The sequence below is a fragment of the Cynocephalus volans genome, chromosome 8, assembly GCF_027409185.1.
Source record: "Cynocephalus volans isolate mCynVol1 chromosome 8, mCynVol1.pri, whole genome shotgun sequence".
Lineage (NCBI taxonomy): Eukaryota > Metazoa > Chordata > Mammalia > Dermoptera > Cynocephalidae > Cynocephalus > Cynocephalus volans.
Window position 1 is genome coordinate 4,990,986 of NC_084467.1, and position 27,618 is coordinate 5,018,603.

The window sequence follows — 27,618 nt, forward strand, 5'->3', positions numbered from 1 at the left end:
GCATCCCAAAGGCAATAAAGATTAAAACGGTGAATGAATCTACTGGAGAAGAAAAGTCTGAGACCTAAGGCCCTTGAGACCAGTTTGCAGGATGTGGTTATTTTTCCCTGTGGCCATAGCCTAAGTGTGGGCTGGAAGAGACGGAGGAGCTTTCACTGCATTCTATATTCCACACAACAGCAGGGGGAACATTCTTGGGGATGCTGGTGAATCAGAAGGACCTCCTGGTGACGTCTGCAAAGCACTCACAGCAGCTTCTGCCTCTTGTTTCTTCCGTAGTATGTCAGAGGCGGTGCTTTCCCTTTGCTTCTCCAATTCCCTTACACGAGAAAAACACAAGCCACACATTAGCGTGGTGTTACCCAGCAGTGAGTCAAAAGAGCCCTTTGCTGGACCTGAGCCCAGCAAACAGTCTGTGATCTCGTTGGATTTCTAGTTCTAGAACTTTAAAAAATATTTCCAAGACGATCTCAAGCACATATGTTAGTCCCAGGCCTGTGCAGCTTTCATTTTATCCCTGGAAGGCTCGAACCCCCACCTCCTCACAGAGCAGACTCAGGAGATTCTACCAAACTTCTGAGATCATTACATAACACTTTAGGTGAGAGCACTCCTGTGGCAAAGTAGAGAGACTTGGGGTCAGCATACCACTGTCCCTTCAGAAGACCTGACCCAGCACATTCTTTGTTCCAAGCCTCAAGCTTCTTGGGGAATTAGGACCCCAAACTACAGTAATCTAAAGGCTAGAGGAGCCCAGAAGAGGAGATTCATTTCTTTCTCCCAAATTCTAAATGTTTTATTAAATTAGATCATTATAAAGTAACAAATCTACACCACCTCTCAGTTTTCTGTAGTGATGCTCTCACTAAGAGATTAGATATAATATTATGTCCTAATAGATTATCTACAAGAAGCTGCAAAATAAATTACATTTCTAAGATTTCGAAGACTATACTTAATGCATATCCCTTATATAAGAACCCAGAACCAATTCCTCTTTAACTCAGTGCCAGGAAAAGAAATAGAATGAGAAAAAGGAAAACTTCTTATTTCTTGTGGTCATGGTCTAAGAGTCTCAAAAATTTTATAAACCACCTCTAGTCCCTTCTGAAAGTAGAATGACCAGTGAAAGGATAATAGTAGACTTACTACTGCTGATGATAAGAGTTAACATTTATTGAATACTTAGCATGGTCTAGACACCATGCTAAACACTTTACATGTATTAATTAACTTAATTTTCTAGTAACTCTGTGAGGTTGGTTCTATTATTGTCTCCATTTTAAAGATGAGGAAACTGAGGCACAGGGTTGTTTAGTGATATCCCCGTGACATTTTCAACTCACTTCTCTTTTTGAGCCCTGAGGTATGGTTTGATGATCAGACGGTGCATAGCAAAGTAGACCACGAGAGGCCCCACAGTGGCATAGAACACAGCACTGGGAAGCAGCTGATCCGTCAGATGAATAGGGAAGAAGTAAGTCTGGCTGGCCCTGTTTAACCTGGGAAACAAACAGAAACAAAACACCCAGGATGAGTCAGGTTTTCCAGGGAAGGGTAATGGGGGTCTCAGCCATGGGAAGATACCTCTCAGATACACAGACTACCAGCTAACTGCTTGTGCCACAGTCCTCTCCCCTTTGCTAGTTCCCTGTTCCAAAGTTTAGCTGCTGGATCTGACATATGTGCAGAAGAAAGGTCCTACTTCCTGCTGACCTTGAGAGCAAAGCAATAGAGCTAATGCTTAGCCAGAATAAATGTTCCCTACAACTGTGTTAGGTCAAAGACCTTAGAGGACAGGAATGGACATCTTCCAGGTGTCCTGGAGAGAGTCACATCTCAGTCCCTAATGGATGTGTTCGAAAGAAGTTTGTGAAGATTTCAAAAGTTAGCAAATAAAAGAGGTTCTGCTTCCGGTAATGACTAAGTAGCCACTATTGGACCAATCATCCCATGGAGAACTAAACTCTGGACCACATGTAAAAAACAAAGACTTTAAGGTAGTGAACAGCAACTGAAAGCGGGCAGATACTAAAAGAGGGCTGAAATGTCCCCGAAAAGGAAAGCCAGAGATAGGGAGCACCAAATTCTGGGTATGAATGTGGCACAAATTTCTTGCTGACCCCTGATCTCTCAAGTGACCTAGCTAAGGCTAAAATAATTGGAGAGCGACTTTGACAGGTGAGTCAGTTTGCAGTTTCAGTTCAGCCAAATTAATTACCTTTTAAAATTAAAAACACTTTTTTTGAGAAACATAATAAAATATAGAGTCTCTGCAATGTATCATTTCCAATACTGAGGATGTAATACAAACCACTCTACAAACATACACACATACATACCTGAGAAAAGTGAACAGAGACCAACCACAGATGACCCAGTTGTTGGAACTAGCAGATAAGAATTTTAGAGCAGATATTTTAACTATGTTCAAAGACATAGAAGAAAATATACTTGTAAAGAAAGAAAAGAATAGGAACTTTCATCTGAGAAACAGAAACTATAGAATAGAATCAAATAGATATTCTCTAAGTGAAAAACACAGTATCTGAAATGCACTATTTACTGGATGCGCTTGCAACAGACTGCAGAGAAAAGAACAGTCAGTGAATCTGAAGACGGATCTACAGAAGCATCCAATATAAAGAACAAAGGGAAAAAGGACTGAAGAAATATGGACAGAGCCTCAGAAACCCACGAGATAGTATCAAGAGGTTTAACACAGGGGTAATTAGAGCCCCACAGAGGAGGAAGAATAAGACAGGAAAAAATATTTGAAGAATTAATCACCTAAAAATTCCAAATTTGTTGTAGGACAAATGTGTAGATGCAAGAAGTATAGCAAACGTTAAGCAGGATAAGTACAACAAATACCACATCTGGGTACATCATAGTCAAACTGCTGAAAAGCAGAAGTAAAGAAGAAATTTTGAGCAGTCAGAAAAAAAATAAGACTCGTTACATGCACAGGAATAATGATTCAAATGACTACCGGCTCTTCATCAGAAACAATGGAGGCCAGAAGACCACAGAACATCTTTAGAATGCTGAAAGAAAAAACTGTTAACCCTCAATTCTTTTTTATTTTATTTTTTACAAAGATGACCAGTAAGGGGATCTTAACCCTTGATTGACTTGGTGTTGTCAGCACCACACTCTCCCCAGTGAGCCACGGGCCGGCCCTTTAACCCTCAATTCTTTAGGCAGTGACAATATCTTTCAAAAATAAAAGCAACTCCAAAATTTATAAAGAACACTCAAAAAACCAGAAATTGAACAACCCAATAATAAAACAGACTAAGGATTTGAATAAATACGTCACTAAAAAAGATATATAAATAGCAAATAAGTACTTGAAAGAATGCTTAACATCAACAGACGTTAGGGAAATGCAAATCAAAACCACAATGGGATACTGTGATATTGTGAAAATACGTATTTAGTCTTCTTCCAGTCTCCTGGCACACAACTCCTAAAATCCTTAGAATCTCCAAATGTATGCTAATGAGTTGACTGAAGGCTGGCAGCTACTCGGTAGCTTCAGGATGGGTAGAGCTGGTCACTGGAAAGACCAAGGCCGTCCCTCCCCCCCAACCTTCTGGGAGGGAAAAGGGATTGGAGGTTAAGCTGATTGCCAGTGACCAATGATTTAGGCAATCATGCCTATGTAATGAAGCCTCCATAAACCCAAGAGCACAGGGTTTGGGGGCTTCCAGATAGTGAGTACATGTGGTTTTGCCTCCACGTGCCCAGAGAGTGGTACACCCCAATTCCACGGGGACAGAAACTCCTGCACTCGGGATCCTTCCAGACTTCGCCCTATGTATCTCTTCATCTGGCTGTTTATTTGTACCCTTTAAAATATTCTTTGAGGTAAATCTAAATATGTGTTTCTCTGAGTTCTGTGAGCCACTCAGCAAGTTAACTGAACCCAAGGTCGGGGGTTGTGGGAATCCCAATTTACAGGTGGTTGGTCTGAAGTTCCAGAGGCTGGGACTTGGTCTGGCATCTGAAGTAGAGGGCACTCTTGGGGACTGAGTCCCCAACCTGTGGGATCTGATGCTATCCAGGTAGATGGTGTCGGAATTGAATTGGAGGGCACCCAGCTGATGTCCACTGCAGAACTGGTTACTTGCTTCCTGGTGGTGTAACCATTTGGTTACAGAAGTCAGAGGTCTGTCTTCTGTTGGGACTGTTACTGAGTAAGTTTCCTTACCCACAGATATACTTATAAAATATTAAAAAAAAAAAAAAAAAGAAAAAGAAAAATTAAAAACTACCATAACAAGGGTTGGCAAGGATGTGGAGCAACTAGAATGCTCATGTGCTGCTGGTGAGAAAGTAAAACAAAACAACCACTCTGGAAAACAGTTTGGCAGTTTCTTACTTTCTTATAAACACTCACTTACCATATGACCCAGCACAACTATTCTTACATATTTACCCAGGAGAAATGAAAACTTATATTTACATAAAACCTGTATGTGAATGTTTATATTGGTTTTGTTTGTAATCACCAAAAACTGGAAACAACTGAAATATCTTCAAACTGATAAACAGATAAATGATGGTGCATCTATTAATACTAAACAGGAATGAAAAGGAACAAACTGACATATACAGTAATGCAGATGTATCTCAAATGCATTATGCTCAGTGAAAGCTGCCAGACTTAAAGCTACATACTCTATGATTCCATTTTATGACATTCTGAGAAAGGCAAAAATATGGGGAAATAAAACAGATTAGTGTTTGCCAGGGCCTGAAGGTGGGGGGAAGGATTGATGACACAAAGCAGGAGAGGTTTTTGGGGGTAGATGGAAATGGTCTATATATTGATTGTGAGGGTGTTTACATGACTATACGTGACTGTCAGAACTCAGATTTGGGGCCAGCCCATGGCTCAGTTGGGAGAGCGTAGTGCTGACAACGCCAAGTCAAGGGTTAAGATCCCCTTACCAGTCACCTTTTAAAAAAAATAAAAAATAAAATAAACAGTGATAGGATGAACATAAATGGCCAGCAAAAGATAAATCATTTTAACAGGAAGCAAAAGAAGGTTGGAGTAGCTATATTAATATCAGATAAAGTAGACTTAAAGACAAAGAGTATTAGTAGAGATAAAAAGGGACATTTCATAATGTTAAGGTCAACTCATCAGGAAGACATAATAAAAAACATATGTGCCGAAGAACAGAACTTCAAAATACACGAAGCAAAATCAACAAAGGGAGAAAGAGAATTCCACAATCATAGTTGGAGATGTTAACCCATCTCTGTCGGCAACTGATAAAAGCCCTACCCCTGCCTGCCTCTGCCCAAGTCACAGAAATTCTGAAAAATGCCATACATCTTGATCTAATAGGTATTTCTAGAACACTACACCTAATAAGTGCAGAACACACATTCTTTTCAATCACACATGGTACTTTTTTTTTTGTGTGTGTGGTTGGCTGGCATGATGATCCAAGCCCGTGACCCTAGGGTTATAAGGCTGTGCTCTAACCAACTGAGCTAACTGGCCAGCCCCCAATTCTTAATATATTTAAAAAGACTGGAATCACACAGAATATGTTCTCTGACCAAAATGAAACTAAATTTGAAACCAATTATAATCAAATATTTATGAAAAAAAACCACAAATATTTGGAAATTAAGCAGTATATTTCTTTTTTCTTTTGTCTTTTTCGTGGCCGGCACTCAGCCAGTGAGTGCACTGGCCAGTCCTACATAGGATCCGAACCCGCGGCGGGAGCGTTGCTGCGCTCCCAGCGCTGCACTCTCCCGAGTGCGCCATGGGCTCGGCTCAGCAGTATATTTCTAAAAGTGAAATTAGAAAATAGTTTGAACTAAAAGATAATGAAATTTTTTAAAAAAGATAATGAAATTATAACATCAAAATTTGTAGGATGGAGCTGGCTGGTTAGCTCAGCTGGTTAGAGTATGGTGTTGATAACACCAAGGTCAAGGGTTCAGGTCCCCATACCAGCCAGCTGCCCCCAAAAAACAAGATTTGTAGGATGAAGTAAATAGTGCTTAATGGGAAATTTATAGCCTTAAATGTTTATATTAGAAAATAAAGGTCTCAAGTTAATAACCTAAGGTTTGGCCTTACAAAGCTAGAAAAAAGAGCAAAATAAACCAAAGTAAGTACAAGGACGGAAAGAATAAAGATGAGAAATGAAATAGAAAACAGATAAACAATAGAGAAAATTAACAAGGCCAAAATGTGGTTTTTTAAAAAGATAAGTACCCTAGCCAGACTGATCAAGAAAAAGATAAAGAATACAAATTACCAATACAGGTAGAGTATCCCTTATCTGAAATGACTGGAATCAGAAGTGCTTTGGATTTCGAGTTTTGTAGTACTTCCAGAATATATCCTGGTTGAGCATCTCTAATCTGAAAATCTGAAATGTTCAAATGAGCATTTCCTTTGAGTGCCATGTCAGTGCTCAAAAAATTTGGGATTTTGGATTTTGGGTTAGGGATTCTCAACCTCTACTAGAAATAAAAAGAACGATCATTTACAGATAACTATAGAGGTTAAAAGGATACAAGGATATTATGAGCAACTTTATGCTAACAAACTTGACACCTAGGTGAAACTGACAAATTCCTTGAAAAATACAAATTAGTAAAGTTGACACAAGATGAAACAAAATTGGAAAAGCCCTGTATTTATGAATGAACTTATTATCAAAAATCTTCCTACAAAGAATATTCAGGCTCAGATGATTTCACTGGCAAATTCTATCAAAAATAAGGAGGAAATTATGCTAATCTTACACAAATTTTTTCAGAAAATAGAGGAAGGAACACTTCCTAACTTATTTTTTAAGGCTAGCTGAACTCAACCCCAAACCTGACATATACATACGTTATATATGTATCTAAATAAGTAAATATATATATTTTTGACGGCTGGCTGGTATGGGGATCTGAATCCTTGACCTCGGTGTTACAAGGCTGCACTCTAACCAACTTAGCTAACTGGCCAGCCCTATAATAAAAAAAGAAAATTATAGATCAGCATTCCTTGTAAACATAGATACAAAAATCCTAAGATATTAGCAAATCAAATCAAGCAACATATAAAAAGGAGTATGTCATGATCAAGTGGAATTTTTCCCAGGACTGTAAGGTTGGTTTAACATCAAAAAGTTAACGTGATTCATCAAATAAACAGAATCTAAGAGCAAAGTTAGCAAAGTAAGATCATCTGCTTGTGTTGAAACTGGTGCCTTCTGGCAGAACTTGTTTATATACCAATTCAATTTGGATCATTCAGCCATACTGACACAGAAAACCTGGCTGAAATGAAAATGCTTCCTTTCAAAGAGAGTGGCATGCTTGGGGTAAGAATTCAATTCACATTACGTCATGTAACCTCCACACGGGAGAAGTGCTGAAAAACAAACAGAACCACAGAGAACTGTGCCTCGCTGATGTGCCCTGCTTACTAGTGGTCCCAATTCAGATAAGAAAAAGGTGGGAAGGGTGGGTAGGGATTAAAGTGCAGAAAATTTGACAGGTCTCTGTAAGACCCCTATTAAATCTCAGGTGTTCCCATGTCTTATCTGAGGAGAGATGGCTGATGCCAGCTCTGATCTTAGTAAGTGGCTTTGGCTCTCATCTCAAAACCGCGATGTGATCCGCTCCCTGGTTCATGTGTGTACACTCGGTTCCTCTTGAGTGCCAGGCTGGGTTCTAGGCTCCAGGAGTACGGTACAGAATACCATGGACTAAGTCAAAGAGCTTATTTCTGGTGAGGGGCAGGGGACAGATGGCTTGTCAGAGGGAGACTGGTGCACTGGAGAATACACAGAATCGCCAGGGGAGGGGTTGCCATTTTATATAAGCCGATAGGGATGGTTTCGCAATTAGGTGACATTTGAGCAGAGACTGAAGGAAGCAAAGGAACCAGCCATACGTTCATCTGGGGATTGAAGAACAGCAAATGCCACCTCAGAGGCAGGAGTGAACTTGCATGTCCCAGGAGCAGCTCGGAGGCCAGGATGGCTGCGGGGTGTGGGGGGGGCGTAGGTCAGAGGACAGGGAGGAGCTGCACCATGGAGGCACTGGAGGCCCTGAAGAGACATGAATTGACTTACATTTTAAAAGGATTATTCTGTCTGTGGGGAGGATGGCCTCAGAGAGGTCAGTCAGGAGGACAATGCAAATTATGCAGACAAGCAGAGAAATGGGCAGATTCAGGATTCGCTTTCACAGCAGACATGAGATGATCTTGGGATACGTCAGATTTGGAGTGTGGGAGAAAAGAGTGATCAAGGGTAACTCAAAGGTTTTTGGATGATGCAGCCTGAAGGCTGGAGCTGTCATGTACTGAGATGGGGAAAGACTTGCAGCCGAGCAGGTTTTGATGTGTGTCTGAGGGGAGCGGGAGGGGACCCAGAGTTCTGTTTTGAATAAGTGACGTCTGTGATGGTGGTGGATATCCATCTAGAGATTTGGAAAAGGAATTTGGACATATACATGAGCTGGAGATTTCAGGGGTGGCCCAAGCTGGAGCTCCCAATATGAGAGCTGTCAGTACGCAAAGGTATTGAAAGCCACGAGGCTGGAAGGGACCACTTGGGAGGGAGCTTTGACAGAGGAGGACTGCGTCCTACATTTAGAAGTTTGGGAGACAAGGAGCAGCCAGGTGGTAAGGTAAACCCAGAGCCAGAGTGCAGCATCCTGGAATCCCAGTGCAGGGGCTGTACGGTAGGAAGCAACAGCCACTGAGGCAGAAGCTGCAGAGATACCAAGAGGGGCAGAGACTAAGCACTACTCTGTGATCCGACACACAAGGAAGTTGGCTTCTGGAGAGGGCTGCAGCAGAAAATCCGGCTGCAGAGGGTTTAGAGACACAGAGCGAATGCGAACCAACACAGACAAGTCTCCTGAAGAGCTAAGGAGAAAGGAGGTCAGGGATTAGCCAGAGAGGAGAAAGGGTGGGAGCACTGAAGGGACCATCCAGCAGGAGGGTAAATGAATGCTCCGGGCGTGCAGGTTAGACCACCAGAGCAGTGTCTCAACGAGGCGTGGGCCAGCCTGGGCCGTGAAGCAGATTCAGATCTCACCGACTCTGTGTTCCTTGATATTTGCTTCTGCGCAAAAGATAAAGGCCACTGCATCTTTAAGAACAAAATCACAAAGCAAAGGCTATTTCACCCTTAACTGAGCTGAAGTCCAGCTGAGTCAAGTTGCCAGACATTCCTTGGCCAGAAAGATCTGGGTTGAACTTACTTGACTTTGAGGGAAACGCCTTGTGGGACTCCAATGCTGACAGCTGCGCCCAGAACACTGTGCCTGGAGATCTTCCTCTCGGCCCCGTACTCTACCACCGTCCCAAAGAAGCCTGCCCTGTGGGGAGCAAACCACCGGGCCATCAGCGCCTGTGGCCCTCTCCCCTACCACCCCATGGTGTGGCTACCACTTGAGCAGAGGCTGGGTCCCCAGCCCTTCCCTCCCTGGGCCCCCTCCCCACCACAGGGAGCAGATTCATGACCGATGCTCTCAGTCACTAACTGAGCGAAGTCAGTACACCCACGGTCCAGTTCCTCCATCAGACTCTGCGTTCCTTGAGGGTGGGGACTGCAGAGCATGAAATCCCTGCCGACCCACACCAGAGGGCTCTCAAGAAGCACCACATGCACAAAGAGGCCCACACGAGCAGGCACCTGACACCACCGGCTCGCCTCTGAGAAAGCCCTGCATAGCCCCTGCTTCTGTGTTAGCCGGGCACAGACTCACTTGAGGGATCCTTTCAAGCGCGTCTGATCGTCGTCTTGGAACTTGTGCTGATAGCTGATCAGTGCAAAGGAGTGAGGGATTCCCAGCTGAGGAGACAGGGGGAAGGGATGCGTGGCGGCCACCGGAGACTCTGGGAAAGTGGGGTTCGCCCTCCCCCACACACTGGGCATCCACCATGCCCAGTTCTTTAAGGAAGGGGCTGTGATCTGGCAGCCACAGAGTGTGTGAAAATTTACCACAGTATTTAAAAATTGGGAGATTTCATATAAAAACCCAGTTCTCTAGCTTCTCATGAAAAATAAAAATTCCTGCCACAAGATTGTGCTGCTAGGTGGCAGTAGCTTGTGAGAGTGGAGGAGTAGCTGTCTGTGAGGGGGTGGCCTCTCATTTCCCAGTCCTGGTCCCTTCCACTCACTGCCTGGCCACCAAGGCACCCGAGCACATGATTTTGCTTTGGGGCTTTGACTCCCAACCAGGGCTTCCACCCTGATTCTGTGGGCTTCTCCCATCAGAAGATGTTGAAATGTCACTATGCTTTAGGATAATCCGAATACAGCTATCCTGGGCACCTGAGAACAGTATTTTAACACTGAGTGTGAACAGCCAAACCCTGCCCCTGAGGGACCCATGGTGCTTAGGCTTGAGCAGGGTGATCGGGGTAAAGGATTTAAGAGGCATCCTGAGTGTTCGGGAGACTGCAGCTCCTGGGCTCACCTGCAGAGCCACAGTGAAGTGGCTGGTTTTAGTGTCCCGGACGATGCTAGTGTTCATGGCCGACTGGATTCCCCAGCGCCACTGCAGGTAGCCGACAGTGTTCTTGTCTAGGTTCCGAGCTAGGACAGTGGTAAGGCCAGGCCGAATTCCACGGGATGAAAACTGCAGAGCACAGTTTGTCGTCACAAAGCTGGGGGGACACACAGATAGAGTCCTGGATGGCACCTGCTCTCAGCTGTTCTTTGTCACTTCCTTCTGCCAGGCTAAGTCCTGGCATGAATCCCTGGACCAGCTCCCAGCAAGAAAAGGCAGGAGACCCAGCCTCTATCCACGCAGGGGAGAGGGAGAGTGATACAGTGGAATCTTTCCAGTAATCCTCCTTGGCGAGCTGTGCTCCCTACCCCCGTCCATTCTAACTTGAGCTGCAGCTCAAGGAGGCTCCTAAATGCCTGTGCTGGTAGGCAAGAAGAGGCAATCCTGCTGCAGCGCAGAATCACCTGGGGAGGCTCTCAAACCAAGTAGCCCAGGGCAGTGGTTCCCAAACTGCTGCACGCTGGAATCACCTGGCTGATCTAAAACCACCAATGGCCGGCTCCTACCCCAGGCTTTCTTTCTTTTTTTTTTTGTCTTTTTTGTGACCTGTACTCAGCCAGTGAGTGCACCAGCCATTCCTATATAGGATCCGAACCCGCGACGGGCGTCGCTGCGCTCCCAGCACCGCACTCTCCCGAGTGCGCCACGGGCTCGGCCCTACCCCCCAGGCTTTCTGATTTCTTGAGTATGGGCTCGGAATGTTCAAAGCCTCCCAGAAGACTCAATTGTGCAACAGAGTTTGAGAACCACTTACCAAAGCACACCCCAGACCAATTAAATCAGAATTTCTGGGTGGGGGCCCAGGCATCAGTACATTTTGAAAACTGCCCCCATGTGATTCTGATGCATACCCACACATGCCCACTATTGACTGAAGCTATTGGAAAAGCTAACGCAGCAAACTAGTGTCCATGAAAGGCCTCTGAAGTTTGTTTCCAAGAGAGTCCAGCCCCATCTTCTGGTTAAAAAAGAGTATTTCATTTCACTAACAAAGGAGTTCACACCACTTCCTTCAAGGTGTTGAAAGGTGAATAGATGGTTTCTTTAGAAAACAGCCCAACATTCACTAAATTGCCTTAGTTTCTTTCTCTCTTTTCTAAGCTCTGGAGGTGACACTTTTGCCATTAAAATACCAATAAATATGATTAACTCTTATTATCACTCCTCTCCTCACTTCTAGCAGCTTCCCAGGGCCAAATAAATTAAGAACTAACTCCTTGCTCCCAAGTCGCACTGGAGAACAGCAACATTTTCCTGCTCTAGCCACACTGGCATCAGGAGAGCAAGCAGGGAGAAGAAAGAAAAAGTCACCTCCAGAATTTCAAGAGAAAGTTACAGAGGGAAATTTAAAAGAATCAAAATACAAAGAATAAGATCCCTGTTTTACCAAAGAGATTTACTATTTTTGTCCAGCACTGTCCTAGAGAGAGAAAAAACAGACTTTGGTGGGGAGATAGAGAACATTCTACAAGGCTGTTGCCTTTCTTAGAACAGCAACCTTTTATTGCAGTTTGGACTTACAAATAACTTGATTAGGGAGCCCTGAATAGCAGACATAACTAGTCCGGTCACTATACATTAACAGACTGGCATCCCTGTTCATAAATCTCCTCTCTCAAGTCTGATAAACTCTGGGTACTATAACAAAATTCAATCTCCAAACCTTTGAAAGCCGATGACCAGCCAGCCTAAGACCCTTTGGTGACCACTCAATGGACAGACGCTTTGAGGCTCAACCAGAATGAAGTGACCAAAAAACTTTCTTCAGTTAAGTGTCTTGTTGTCTGGTTGCGGCAATAGCTACACTGTCTGTCTGTTCGGGGCTACCGTCAGACTCCTGCTGATGTAGCCAATTGTATTGCTAAGGGTTAGGGCCGACAGACCCTTCAAACTCATTGTACAGACTGGGTCACAGACCCCTCACACACATGGCTGGGTCACTGAACCCCTCTCATGCCAGGTCCACGCTCTAGGTAATTGGGAAAGATCCTGGGAGCCATTGGCAGACATGAGCTCACCTTCCTCAGTAACAGCAGCAGTAGCGGCCTCCCCATGGCCCCCCCCGGGGCTGGGGGCACTGTGGATCAGAGCCACTCATCCTTTATACTTAAGTCCATAACCCAGGACACCTGGGTATATATGCACAATTACATGAGGCAATGGCCAAGCAACACCGGGGTGCACGCGCATATTTACATCAAATGCTCGGCAAGATTCTAAACATCTGAGGGGCCTTGACCATTTTCTTATATTTTCCCTACACTCGTAAACTTGTCTGATCTGAAGAATCATCCGCAGTGCTTGAAAACACGGATTCCCAGGTCCCTCCCTCAGAGGACTCGACTCAGCTTTTAATCAGCATCCAAGACGACAATTCTAAGCAGACAAGGTTAAGACAACACTGACATGTACATTTACTCTATCACCTGATGTTCTGATTAACAGGATACATCCTGTCTGCTTCCCAGACCCACTGAATCCAATTCCTAGAGCAGAGGGCTGAGGAGCTGTGTTCTGAGCAGCACCCAGGTGACCACTGGTGATGGCTGTCTCCAGTCTCTCTGGTGCCTCTGCCTGAGCTGCCCAGGCTGAAGTCTCCGCCTGTCCCACATGCCACATTCTCTTTCTCTGCTCTCTTGCCTTCCCTTACACACTTCTCTTATTCTCCTTATGTCAGACTGACCTGCAAACTTGCCTGTGCTCCCTGCCTCCCTGCCCTCTGGACTGAACGACCAGGCTGGCGGGCAGGGATGGGTCGTACACTGCAGAACCTGGCAGGCACACAGACACACGTCCCACCAGAAGTGAAATAACCTCATCAAACATGTACTCCATTCCAGGACTCTTTTAGCTATGTTTTTTTCCCCTGGAGGAAAGAGGTTTCATTTACCTTCCACTCAATTCTTTGATATGAGCCCCCCACCACCTGGGAAATAATGCTGTCATTCTGGAAGGGGCAGGGATGTACAGGTCTAAGGGTGTGACATCACTGCAGCAGAGGTGATGGGAAGCAGAGGCTGGGGTAACAAGCTCTGGCCTGTGGAAACCGATCAGATTACTAGGCAGACTGACATTCTCTGGGACAAGGAAATGATCCACAAGTCCAACTTCCCTGTGAAGACACTTTCCCTCCATCATCCTGTGGTCCTCGGAGCCCACCGTAAGGCAGGCAGGGTACAACGAGGGAAGAGGCAACACAGAGGGCAAAGCCTGGCCAGGGATGGGGCAGGTCAGGCCCCCGCAACCCGGTGCCCTTTCCAGCCTGCGCACTGCCCAGGCTGCACGTCAGTGCTGCAGCATCGGCCCTCAGTGTGCTCGGGAACCTTGTAGGACAGACATCTCCAGATGACCTTGATAAAAAGAACACACAGGCTCCAGCCTCCTACAACAATAAGGATCATCAAAGAGGATTTATCTCTTATATTTACCATCTTGGTGTGAGATTACGGAACAGCTTGAGACCGAATAAAGGCCCCTGTAGGTCTCCAGCTCCAAATTCCAACTGTTTGAAAAAGAAAAGGGGAAAGGATTAACGGTGCTTTTAACTCAGAGCAGCAACCCAAGTCTCAGGTACGCACATCTGCTTACAATTTCTTCATTTAATTCAATGCTGCTGTCAGAGCTGTACAAGTAGGGGGTGGAAGATTCTCAATATTTCATGTTAACCTTTGCCAAATGGAGATAACTGCTGCCACAGAACCAAAGGAGGCCCGGGTTAAGACACTGCTTCCTCTGATCCTCACCTTTCTGGCTCAGGTTAGAAGAAGTCAACCAGATCCCCTCCCCTCAGCAGAGCCGCCATCTGCAGAGCGCCTGCAGCGGTCAGGTGTGGCCAACCCCCACCCCACGCCGACTCCTTTGCATTTTATTGCCACTCTGAAGGTCTCACAGGTGGCTGGAGATGGTCCTCAGCGGCCTGATGAGAAAGCCCATCAGCAGTTCTACACTCACAGGGCTTGGAACTCACTCGCAGCGGTCTGGCTGCCTCGTTTACCAGTCTGGGTGACCTTCAAGGCAACTCTGCAATGTTAATTTGGTGCAGCTCAACTCGCCGGGCAGAACTAGCTGTTAAATGACCACCCATCAGTGGACCAGAGCACTGGAACACAAGCACCTGCCTTGTGAGCTGTGCAGGAAAAGGGGTGAACCCACAGGCATTTGCTCAAAGGGAACAAAGATGCTGAGTTTCTAGAGGCTGGATTTCTGGAAATTGTTATCTCAAAGGAAATCTTGTTTTGTTTTTCTATCCTAACTTTAAACCGTTTGGAAGACTTATAGGACTGCTGCTCAGGTATAAGACACATTCTTCGTTTGGGGCCAGTCCACTTATGGTAGTTTGACACTTGGTACCCTTACTCAATGACGTGGCCACACCCGGTCATTCTGAAGACTAACTTTTGGAATGTATTTTTTTTTTGTCACCTGGCCGGTTCGGGGATCTGAACGCATGACCTTGGTGTCACATGGCTGCGCTCTAACCAACTGAGCTGACCAGCCAGCCCCTAGAATGTAAATATCCAGAAATAAGGATTTGCTTGGACAGCACAATCCAGCCAATCGACATTCTTACCTCTCCCCATCCCTTCGCAGAAGTGACTCGTCTGAGCGCAAAGTTAATGGAACCCCCTCCATTCCCATTCTGGGTTGAGAGGCTTCCAGAGAGGATGGCTGTGTCTGTAGCTGTCAAGGGTGCCTAGGAAATGAAATTTGCTGGTAATAAATGAATTAAAGCAACAAGAAGTGCCAGCGGCAGCAGCCCAGTAAATACAAGGAGTACTGGGAGTACAAGGCCAAGGTGGCAGCGGGCTCCAGGGTAGGAAGCACACAGGGATGTGGGATGGCCTCAGCTGCTTTATTTTTCTCACTTTGTCATCCGAACTGCATGTGGCCGTGAAGGTAATGCTTTGTAAAAGCTTTAATAAGCCACAAAAAACCAGGAGGAAGCAGAGGGCTAAATGCTGGGTTCTTAGTGTACCAATGACATTGCACCATGCCAGCAACTTCACCGTGTGCCTCCCACTGTGGGATGTCTGGGCCTCTCCAGTTCTGGCTCACCACCACAGCCTCGAAAGGACCAAAGACGTTCCCACAGCCATATTAACTGACTGGTAGCTCCAAGAAGGGGCAAGTTTCCTTGGGTTAGGACTCCACGCATTTGAAAATGAATGAGTGAGCTGAGGAGGTACAGACCTACTGTAACCCTCAGTTCTTAGAATGGACTGACTTTGCCGCATCCAAATAGTGGGCAGGAAGTTGACGCATTAGTGGCCCCAGGGCTCAGGATGCAGAGCTGTTCCAGCCTTTCAGCACATAATAGTGTGCCTTAAAACTAAAACCCCTTCTTAGGAGGACTGCTTTCACTCCCCAAATCACCATGACCTTGGGCTTCTACTTCTCCCAGACCATTAACTCCATTAACTGGAGACCTGCGGCCTTGGGAGCTAAGCACCCCCAGCCCCAGCCATATGCTGGCTAGCATTAGGCAAAGCAGTAACAAACAAGGCTGTGACTGAAGCTCCTTTTTTTTTTTTTTAAAGTGGCTGATTACATCCTTTCATGAATAAAGATGAGAAAAACCCTGAGCAGACTCTCATTCCAGCTGCTTGGAGTGCTGTGCCTCATTAACTCAAGCCATTGCTGTACTTGGAGAGGTGTTTGTGTGCTTTACCTCAATGGACTGGGATATGTGCATTTTATTAATTTCAATCTGCGGAAAGCCACTTCCAGATACATCTTCATACTCCTCATCATAGCGATCGAAAAGGTCAGTGGCATCTACTCCAACGCTGATCGTTCCCTGGAGCAGAACAACAGGCAGTCAGCATGAAGGGGTGGTATTTGTGGGATGAAGACTATACTACATTTTAGCACCTTGCTCAGTTTAACTGAACAAGTCATGTGACTTCACGGCAACGGGTTTAGGTAGGACACTCCACCATGAAAACCACGAAGTGTGAATGTCACAGTTCAAAGCAAACAAATGCAGAATGTCACTAACATCCAGAGCTAGAAAGCATCCTGTAGACCAGGAGAACCAGTGTGCACATCACAGAGGAATGACCTGCCAAAGACAAGTGTTAGAAAAAGAAGTAAGATCTACACAATTTGATGTTCAAAGATCAAACAGAACCCCTGAATGCATAAAACAACCTAGCAGAAACTAGGTACATGGATTAAACATTTTTCTCTAAACATTCTTACATCACAAAACTACCTTAAAACAGAAAAGTACCTCCAAAGATAAAGAAGCACAAACAAAATAAACTATCAAGAAATGGGTAATTTAAAAATTCCTCACCTTCTAAAATTAATTTGAGAATTAAGTTATGAGAAACAGAACACATTTTCTCAAATTCTAAGCTAAAATTTTGCTGACTGATGGAGAGAACAAATCTATGGTTATTAGAGGATGGAGGGGAGGGGAGGGGGAGGAAGGGGAGAGATTGGATACGGGGCATAAAGAACAAGTATGATTTGTAACAATGAATATGCTAATAATTTTTTTAAAAGATTTTTCTGACTGATAAAAATCCTTATGTAGAAAATCAATGTTTATTATTTTCTCTTATAAGACCTTTCAAATGAGCATATATCTTAATCCAATGTATAAAAAACATGATCACACAATTTTTATTAACTTCTCTGCAGCCCATGCTTAAAAATAACTACTGAGGTTTGATTTATGTATCCTAACATAGGCTGTACCCATCTGAGGTGTACAACTCAATGAGTAGTATGTATACTCAGTATGAATACATATGTATACACACTCATGAAACCATCTCCAAAATCAAGACAGAACATTTCTATCACCCCAAAAGTAGCTTGGGATGGTGTATTTTAATTTTAACTAGTCAAGAAAGGCATTTCCGAGAAGGTGATGTGTGACAGAAATGAGGGCTGGCTCATCCTGAAGGAGTGAAGGGGCTGTCGTGGGCTGAGTGTCCAGAGGGGGTGGAGTGTGGGTGGTCTCCCCAAGTGTCATAGATGGGGTTCATTGGGGATAGCACAGGTTTAACCCTGTTGTTTCCACCAGTTTAGCAATTAGCCCAGTGTTTTCATTTTTGTGCCAGAGTACGTTTGGCAGATAGACCTTTTCTCTGTCCTGCTGGCATCTGCCATGGTCTCATCTGATGGTGTGTTAGATGATGGCGACTTTAGAATACCAGTGATAAACCACGGCTCTTCTCTTCCCAGATGAAATGTAAGTAGCGCCTTACATTTTCTGGAGTGGCATGCACAGTGCTCGCTGGTGCATGGCTAGGCTCAGCCAATTCCCTCCAGTCTCAGCTGGTGGTGGGAGAAGGATTAGATACTCTGCCCATTTTATGCATCCAGCAGGTGCCCAGTGTTGTGGCCTGTGGGATGTATGCAACTGTCAAGCTGCCAGTCAGCCCCCTCCAGGGAAAACTCTAGGTAAATAGGAAAAAGTATGGGGACCAGAGGTGGGTCTGCAGCAGAATCTACTAGAGAGCACTCTGAGCACCTTGCCACAGTGTTTCTGTCATCTGTTGAATGATGTAAATCAGGAGTTGGCACTTCTGCCCTGAAGGGCCAGAGTAAATACTTTTGGTGTTGTGGGCCATCCAACTTCTGTCGCAACTCTTCAGCTCTGCTGCTGTAGTGGGAAAGCAGCCAGATGAGTAGTAAATGATTGGGCGTTACCATGTTGCAAGAAAACTTTGTTCATGAACCCTGAATTCTGAATTTCACATAATTTTCCTATGTCACAAACTATTCTTTTGATTTTTTTCAACCATTTAAAAATGCAAAAAGTATTCTTAGCTCACGAGCATACAAAAACAGGCAGCAGCTTGAATTTGGCAACCCCCTGATATAAATCTAAGGTTTTTGTTGTTGTCTGATAATGCTTTCTTTTTTGGTAAACTCTTCAGGCAGCAATGAGGTTAAACATAGTGCATGTTTAATGAAAAAATTAAGTACTGTATTTCCATGTTCTCAGACAGTTGATGAATTTATAAGTTGTACAAAATATTTTTCCACATTGGCCATCCAAAATGCTAACTACAACCACATGAAAACCAAAAGTCTCAGATCTGCTAAAGAAGTACCAGCAGCATCTCTAACCGTTAGTTGTCCTTTTAAGAAGACTGCACCCAGAAGTGAGGCTGCAGCAGCATGTGTATTTACACATAACTATGAAAAATGACTTTTCATTTAGATCAAATGGTGGTTGCTCTATGTTAATTTCACCCAGTCTTCCATTCCAAGGTTTATGATGCACAAATGAAAGATAAAGCAACAGCTGCTTCTGTGTTGGCTCCATAAGCAGAACCTTACAACTGCTAACAGTGCCAGCTTTATATCAGTGCATCAGATGCTTCAAACAGAAGATTAGTTCACCCTAATAATCACCTGATTTTTGTTGAGGGTGATACACCTGACATTATAAATGCTACCGCAAACTCAGTTAAAAAGTTCCACATTTAATGTAAAATTGTTTTTGTGGTGATACTCAAATACCAGTTTGGGGGGAATACGGTGTCATGGTAAAAAAATATTCTGATTAAATCAAGAAACCTGTGGAGCAGAAACATTCTTAGAATTAGTTATAGTGCACACATAACAAATCATTGTGTCAAAATAAGCTGTGGTATTCTACCTATGGAAAATGAATCTGTAGTTGTCAAAATTTACAAATATTTTTGTATATTCAGAGTAACGGAATAGGTTTTTGTGATGACAATGTTCTGAATACAAAAAAATCTGCAGCATGGCAGTACATTAACAGTTGTGTTCGGAATATTTAAGCCTTTGTAGAACTTTTAAAAATAGAGCACAAAAAACCCTGCAATTTAAAAAATATTAAGAAATTGCAATCATTGAAAATAATGCTTGTAACCAAGAATAGTCTAAAATTGATTTTTTTTTTTTTTTTTAAGATGACAGATAAAGGGATCTTAACCCTTGATTTGGTGTTGTTAGCACCACGCTCTCCCAAGTGAGCCATGGGCTGGCCCTAAAATTGTTTTAGGAGAAAAAAAATGGAACAAGTTAAGAGCTCAAACAGTTTATAAGATATAATTTTGAAAGTCCACAGTGGCATTTTGGAATGTTTTAATTTTTACTAAGAATCTTTTGATGACATTATATTCTGTCCTGGAATAGAATGGAATGGAATGGAAAAGGCCTAGTTTTGTAGCATATAAAGTTGATGAAATATTCAAAAGATCATAAATAAAGACAATTTTTAAAAAATCAGTCAAAGAAAACTATTCTGAATGGAGGCAAAAAGACAATACCTGTGAAAATACTGGGGCCAAGATACTTATATGTTCAAATATTAAGCAATTTAGAATTGAGAGTATTTTATAAATTAAGAATAATTAGGAATAATATTATATGTGTCAAAAATTTTAAAATTTACTAAATATAAACACAACTTTCATAGAGATGGTAGGCAATGTTATAAAAGAAAAAAAAAAAAAAAAGAAGACACTGGAAATACAATCTTCAGAAAAATAGTGGTGACACAGTACAGAAGTCAGAATCCAAAGAAGACCTCCGAAGGAATCATGCCTGCTGGTATTCGCTCCCTTGTACAGGGCCCTCTCCTTGATTCTGAACTTGCCCTGAAACGTGCATTTGTTCAACAGAATGTGTGGTTGTGATGGTGCTGACTTTAGAACCAGGTGCAGCTTTAGAAGCTGTGCAGCTTTGTCTATGTCTCTGGGATGCCCTATCTGGGTGGGGGAAGCTAGCTAATACATAGCAAATCCAACTACCCAGACACTGCTATGTTGTGAGGAAGCCCGAGCTAGCCAGGGAAGAGGCTGAGTGTAGAGAGATGCTAGGCCATCTCGCCAAAGACCTGATTAGAGCATGTGAATACAGTTTATGTCAAAAATAATGTTTTTGCTTTTCCTACTATTTTTTTTTTTGGCAGCTGGCCAGTACAGGGATGGAACCCTGGGCCATGGTGTTATCAGCACCATGCTGTGATCAACTGAGCTGACCAGCCAGCCCTTGCTTCTGCTACTCTTAATGTTCACATAATCAGTGTAATTTTTAAAATTTGTTTTAATGTGCATAAGTACATGTTTACTTGAGAAAATATTTTTTGAATAAACTATTTTACAGGTTCTCCAATATAATAAAACCAATGTTCATCAATAAATATTTCAAAAAATGATATAATTTTCATTATGTTAAGCACCCCCTTTCACTCTCAAAAATGTCCTAGTTTGTCTGGATGATGAATGACATGGTCCTCCTCTCTCTTGGCCACTGTAAGGATGCTGGCTTACAATGAATGATGGCAAAGCTGTGGGAATGCTTTGAGCAGGATGACCTGGTCTGACCCGAGTTTTGCAGGCTTACTTTGGCAGCCGTGCAGACACAAGTATGGAAGTAGGGAGAGTAGGCAGGAAAGGCTACAACACGATCCATGAAGAGATGATAACAGTTTAGCTCAAGACGACAGCACTGGCAAAAACTAATGATTTATGTATATAAATGACATATGTATTTCATAATCAGCCACCTCATTCAACTCATCAGACCTGATATTTTCAGCTGGTTCTTTAGCGAAAGGCAATCATATCATATGCAAATAGTGCACATGAAATATCGCATGCATTATTATTTTCTTTCCCAAAGAAAACTTTTTAAATGATAAATACTTGTGTTAACTCCACACTGCCAATCAACTTATTCACCAGAGGATAAAGTAGTCTTTAGAAGTTTAAAAGTATTGTCAAGTCATAATTTTTTTAATCTTTCTGTGGTTTCTTCAAATAAGGCCAAAATAATCAAACACCCAATGAGCCAGTGACTTCTGAGTTTCAACAGCCTCTGGTGCTGATCCAAGTCTATGGAAAACAACTAAAGTAGAACAGTCACAGAGCGCCAAGGAGAATAGTAGGCTCAAGTGCCAACGCGCCTGATTAAATTAACTGTCCCGGAAAGTGACTGATCAAGTCATTCTGAGTTGACAAGGCCATTTTTTTTAGTTTAGAGAGTGGTGTGGACGCCCACCTTCTTGATTCTTTTTTTTTTTTTTTTTTTAAAGATGACCAGTAAGGGGATCTTAACCCTTGATTTGGTGGTGTCAGCACCACGCTCACCCAATGAGCCAACCAGCCATCCCTATATGGGATCTGAACCCACGGCCTTGGTGTTATCAGCACCGCACTCTCCCGAGTGAGCCACAGGCTGGCCCCCCACCTTCTTGATTCTGAAGAATCTTCTTCCATTTCAAGGAAATAACCTTTTGAAAATGGACTGGACATGGCACTGGAATAGATTTACTCTCTGTGTGCCCAACAGGGGTTTGGCTGCAATTCATTTTCACTTGCAAGATAATATAACTTTACATATGAGAAGTCACAAGTTTGAGAGAAATGAAAGATTTAAATTTTAACAACAAAAAGACCTGAATTTTGACACAGGATCAAAAATATAAAGCCAAAGATAAACAGAAATTTAACACTACATAAATCAAATGGGTTAGATTTTTTTCCAACAACTTGTAACAATATATGCAGGTTCATGTCCTGTTATTAAATTGTTATTAGATCATATTTTTCAAATAAAAAGGGTTTACAAAGGAAAATATATTGCTTTAAGTAACCCCTGCTATCAAGTCCAAATCACAAACCTTTTAAAGCATTTTGTTTACTTTTCTGCTACCAGCATGTTTTATCTTATTTTTCTAAAGCAAGGTCATCAAACTTTTTCTGTAAAGGGCAGATAGCAGATATTTTAGGCTTTGTGGGCAACTACTGTTGAAACGACTCAACTCTGCTGTTGTAGTGCAAAAACAGCCATAGATAATATGTAAATGAATGAACCTCGCTGTATTCCAATAAAACTTTATTTACAGACATTGAAATTTGAGTTTCACATAGTTTTCATGTGTCACAAAATATTATTCTTCTTTTGATTTTTACAAAACCATTAAAAATGTAAAAACCATTCTTAGCTCATGGGCTGTATAAAAACAGATTGTGGGCCATAGTTTGCCAACCCCTATTACAGAGTACCTAATTCTGCTATCAGTGTATAAAAGTGACAACTTATATACAGTCCTTTGCACATAAAGATGATACTACTGAAAAATGATCAGTGGGACACCCGGCAGCTATGGATACTCAACTGAGACCTTTGTGACTTTTTTTGGAGTTAAAAGATTCAATCTATAGTATAGAACACTTTTTTTCCCCCTGTACTAGCACTAACCAGACTCCATGGGGACCCTGCCCCCCAGTTTCCGACTACTCAACTAGTCAGGTCAGAGAAACAAGAGTGTAACACAAGTCGTCAGAGGAATCTGATTTACTCAGTTCCTCAGGTTTTGAGCTACCCAATAAAAACCACAAATTGATAAGATTCGAAGGTTTAAGGAATGAAACACGAGGGGAAGCAGCTGAAGCGACCACCAATAGGCATCTATTCCAACCTGCTAACTACAACGCCACGGGATCACCATTTTTTTCCCCTTGGATTACCAAATGCTCTATTCGTAAGTCAATGCCTTTTTTTTTTTTTACCCATTAAAAACAAACACCCTAAAAACAGATACCTTTTTATTCTTTCACCACCAGCCTACTTCAAAAGTTCTCACCCATCTGAATTCCCTGTCACAATGCAGATCCCCAGGCAGCAATCTGACAGACTGCCATTTGGATGTCCTGAGGTATGGTTTAAAAATCAGCATTTTAATGAGCAAATATTACTGTGATACAGCTGAGTTAACTGACTGGCTTTGGGTACCGTAAACTAAAAAAGTTCATAGTAAAAAAGTTCATAATCTTTTTTTCTTTCAATTTTGCTTATATTTATTTTTGTGGGGTACAGTGCATTGTTTTAATACATGCATATACTGCACAATGACTCACTTAGGGCAGATAGCACTGTGTTGTACCCATTAGTTTACTTCTTCCCACCCTCAGTCTTTATTTTTAATTGAAATTTTACTGAGATAATTAGGTTCATACGTAGTTGTAAGAAATAATAAGACAGAGCTTATGTACCCTTTACCTCGTTTCCCCTAATGGTAACATCCTGCAAAACTATAGTACAATACCACAGCCAGGATGCTGACACTGCAATCCAACAACCTTATTCAGATTTCCTCAATTTTTTCTCACTTGTGTGCATGTATTACTTTCTTACAATTTTATCAGGGTTTCTATTTCCACCACTTCATTCAAGGTAGGGAACATTTCCATCCCTGCTGGCCATGAACTGTCATCAGGGCCCCAACCACTCCCCATCCAGCAGTATCCAGCCCAGATGGGGCTCCACTTCTGCCCTCCTCTCCTCCACTCTCAGCTTTCACAGGACAGCCTATAAAACCTAGTTTCTATCTTTTTTTTTTGTCTTTTTTTTTTTTGTGACCGGCACTCAGCCAGTGAGTGCACTGGTCATTCCTATATAGGATCCGAACCCGCGGCGGGAGCGAGTGCACCACGGGCTCGGCCCCTTAGTTTCTATCTTAATTATAGATCCTGACCACCCCTTGCCCCACTTGGAAGGTGGAGGTCCTCATTACACTTGGTCCAGAGTGAGACACTAGGTAAAAATGCAGTTTCTATGAATCTCCAGCAGCCCAGCTTGCCCAGATCACCCTGTAACATCCACTCACTGCCGCTGGTTCTGGTCTCTTGAACCACTGCGGTGAAGCCCAGTCCCTGCTTCACATCAGGGAATGGAAGATGCACCTCTTCCATGTCAACTCCTACTAATATCCTCCATGGTCATTCTCGACACACCAGCCTCTGCTGCTCCTCCAACACACCAGACTCACTGTCCCTTCTGGCCCTTGCACTGGCTCTCCCCTCTGTCTGGAATGCTGTCCCAGACAGCCACACGACTCTCATCTTTGATCCAGCTTACTCTCTCAGTGAGGCCTGACCACCCTACTTAAAATTGTGACCCTTCCCCCACCTCGCTCCATTTCCCGCATTGTATCGATCACCTTCTAATATATAATGTATTTATTGTGCTTATTGCATATTACCCTTCTGTGGAATGACATCTCGAACAATCTCTTGCACATTATGGATACTACACTTGATCTTAGCCAAAAGGCCGAGAAGCGATCTCTCTCTCTTGCACATTATGGGCACCCAATTTAGAGGACCTTCTGAATAAATCAGCCATTGTTAGGAAAATATAGGAAAATGGTCAGGGCCCCTCACAAGTTCAGTCTTGCTGAGCATTTGCTGTGAATAGGTTGTGGGCGGAGTCAGTGCGCCTGCACGCGCCGCCACCTGGCCTGGAGTTTCCAACCTGGCTCCTAGGGACCTGTTTGCCAGTTACCCAGCCCGAGCCAGACAACTGGCGTGGTCATGTAGCTTAACAGTTAGCGTCAGGAGCAGGATAAGCAGCTGTGCAGTTGGCTGTGTTGACAGGATTCCGACATTACCCAGAGCGCCACGGCCATCTTTACCCATCACACAAAATAGGCTAAATTGTTGCTGATATTAAGCCTGCAAGTTGATCAAAGACTACCATTTCCATTTTTTCCCCATTTCTCCTAGTACATTTATCCCTGTTAAATTTTATTTTGTAGTTTAACTCATTCTTGTTCACTAGGCTCTTTTAGAATCTTGGTTCTGTCCTTCTGCCTTGGGTCACCAGTGAATGTGATAAACACATCTTTATTGACATCACTCACAGAAATGTCAAGCATGATGAGCAGGAGCCTTCCCCAGTGATGAGCAGGAGCCTTCCCCAGTGATGAGCAGGGGCCTTCTCCCCAGTGATGAGCAGGAGCCTTCCCCCAGTGATGAGCAGGAGCCTCTCTCCTAGTGATGAGCAGGAGCCTCTCCCCAGTGATGAGCAGGGGCCTTCTCCTAGTGATGAGCAGGGGCCTTCTCCTAGTGATGAGCAGGAGCCTTCTCCTAGTGATGAGCAGGAGCCTTCTCCCCCAGTGATGAGCAGGAGCCTTCTCCCCCAGTGATGAGCAGGAGCCTTCCCCTAGTGATGAGCAGGAGCCTTCCCCAGTGATGAGCAGGAGCCTTCTCCCCTAGTGATGAGCAGGAGCCTCTCCCAGTGATGAGCAGGAGCCTTCCCCAGTGATGAGCAGGAGCCTTCTCCCCAGTGATGAGCAGGAGCCTTCTCCCCAGTGATGAGCAGGAGCCTTCTCCCCCAGTGATGAGCAGGAGCCTTCCCCTAGTGATGAGCAGGAGCCTTCCCCAGTGATGAGCAGGAGCCTTCTCCCCTAGTGATGAGCAGGAGCCTCTCCCAGTGATGAGCAGGAGCCTTCCCCAGTGATGAGCAGGAGCCTTCTCCCCAGTGATGAGCAGGAGCCTTCTCCCCCAGTGATGAGCAGGAGCCTCTCCCCCAGTGATGAGCAGAAGCCTTACCCAGTGATGAGCAGGAGCCTCTCCCAGTGATGAGCAGGAGCCTTCCCCTAGTGATGAGCAGGAGCCTCTCTCAGTGATGAGCAGGAGCCTCTCTCCTAGTGATGAGCAGGAGCCTTCTCCCCAGTGATGAGCAGGAGCCTCTTCCCAGTGATGAGCAGGAGTCTCTCCCAGTGATGAGCAGGAGCCTTCCCCTAGTGATGAGCAGGAGCCTCTCCCAGTGATGAGCAGGAGCCTTCCCCCAGTGATGAGCAGGAGCCTTCTCTCCTAGTGATGAGCAGGAGCCTTCCCCAGTGATGAGCAGGAGCCTTCCCCCTAGTGATGAGCAGCAGCCTTCCCCAGTGATGAGCAGGAGCCTCTCTCCCAGTGATGAGCAGGAGCCTTCTCCTAGTGATGAGCAGGAGCCTTCTCCCCTAGTGATGAGCAGGAGCCTTCTCCCCAGTGATGAGCAGGAGCCTTCTCCCCAGTGATGAGCAGGAGCCTCTTCCCAGTGATGAGCAGGAGCCTCTCCCAGTGATGAGCAGGAGCCTTCCCCTAGTGATGAGCAGGAGCCTTCTCCTAGTGATGAGCAGGAGCCTTCCCCCAGTGATGAGCAGGAGCCTTCTCCCCAGTGATGAGCAGGAGCCTCTTCCCAGTGATGAGCAGGAGCCTCTCCCAGTGTTGAGCAGGAGCCTTCCCCTAGTGATGAGCAGGAGCCTCTCCCAGTGATGAGCAGGAGCCTTCCCCCAGTGATGAGCAGGAGCCTCTCCCAGTGATGAGCAGGAGCCTTCTCCCCTAGTGATGAGCAGGAGCCTTCTCCCCAGTGATGAGCAGGAGCCTCTCTCCTAGTGATGAGCAGGAGCCTTCCCCAGTGATGAGCAGGAGCCTCTCTCCTAGTGATGAGCAGGAGCCTTCCCCAGTGATGAGCAGGAGCCTCTCTCCTAGTGATGAGCAGGAGCCTCTCCTAGTGATGAGCAGGAGCCTTCCCCCCACAATGAGCAGTTTCTCACCAGGTAGGAAATGCTGCATTCATCAGCCCTCTTTGAGTAGCATCAGGTTTTTATTCAGCCAGGAATGTGCCATTCTAAATTATTTTTATTTTTTTTGTTTGAAATCATTAAATTAAAAAATATTTATTTGACATATCAAGATTATATATATTCAAGGTGTATAACGTGATGATTTGATATATATATATACATTGTGTGGTGATTATCACAAATTAACACATCATTACTATCCATGTTGAATTGCTTTCATGTTTATATTTCTTTATTTGTCCATAAGGATAACATGAGAAATTTCTGTCAAACGCAATCTCAATAGTAACTTGTTACTAATTGAAATTTCCACCAAAAGAGTTGATAAAGGGCAATGTGAAGTTTGCCTGTTTTATAACTGATGAACGCAGGACAGCTCTTGTGATGACTGCTGCCACACAATCATTGTCTCTGAGCTGAATGTCCGAACCGATATTCTCAAATTTTATGGAGGATCAAACTCAAACTTACCAGGGTTCCTAAGAACAATTCCAGCCCAACCACTACTGGTCCCCATTCCTGGCCCTACCACCCTCCCCCAGCACCCAAATAAGCAGTAGACTTTAATTCTGAAATCTTGTGTGTAAGTGGTCAGGCTGACATGATGGAGAGGGGGACGGCCCTCCAACTCTCACTCACTTAAAGACAAAGAACTTTTTGTCTTTGAATCCCTCTGTGCCTTCTACATAGACAGCCACCTC

General features: G+C 44.0%; 1 protein-coding gene and 1 pseudogene across 1 annotated transcript in view; both read right to left on the reverse strand.

The window, feature by feature from the left end:
- Positions 1-27,618, reverse strand: part of DNAJC11 (DnaJ heat shock protein family (Hsp40) member C11) — a 60,285-nt gene that overhangs the window by 4,052 nt on the left and 28,615 nt on the right. The window contains exons 5-12 of the mRNA XM_063104678.1: positions 16,235-16,363; positions 15,137-15,259; positions 13,995-14,068; positions 10,474-10,663; positions 9,760-9,845; positions 9,253-9,369; positions 1,347-1,502; positions 250-319 (exon numbers count right to left, since the gene is read on the reverse strand). Coding sequence (XP_062960748.1) covers positions 250-319; positions 1,347-1,502; positions 9,253-9,369; positions 9,760-9,845; positions 10,474-10,663; positions 13,995-14,068; positions 15,137-15,259; positions 16,235-16,363 — 945 coding nt within the window. The remainder of the gene's footprint in view (positions 1-249; positions 320-1,346; positions 1,503-9,252; positions 9,370-9,759; positions 9,846-10,473; positions 10,664-13,994; positions 14,069-15,136; positions 15,260-16,234; positions 16,364-27,618) is intronic.
- LOC134385275 (U2 spliceosomal RNA) lies at positions 24,557-24,633 on the reverse strand (annotated as a pseudogene).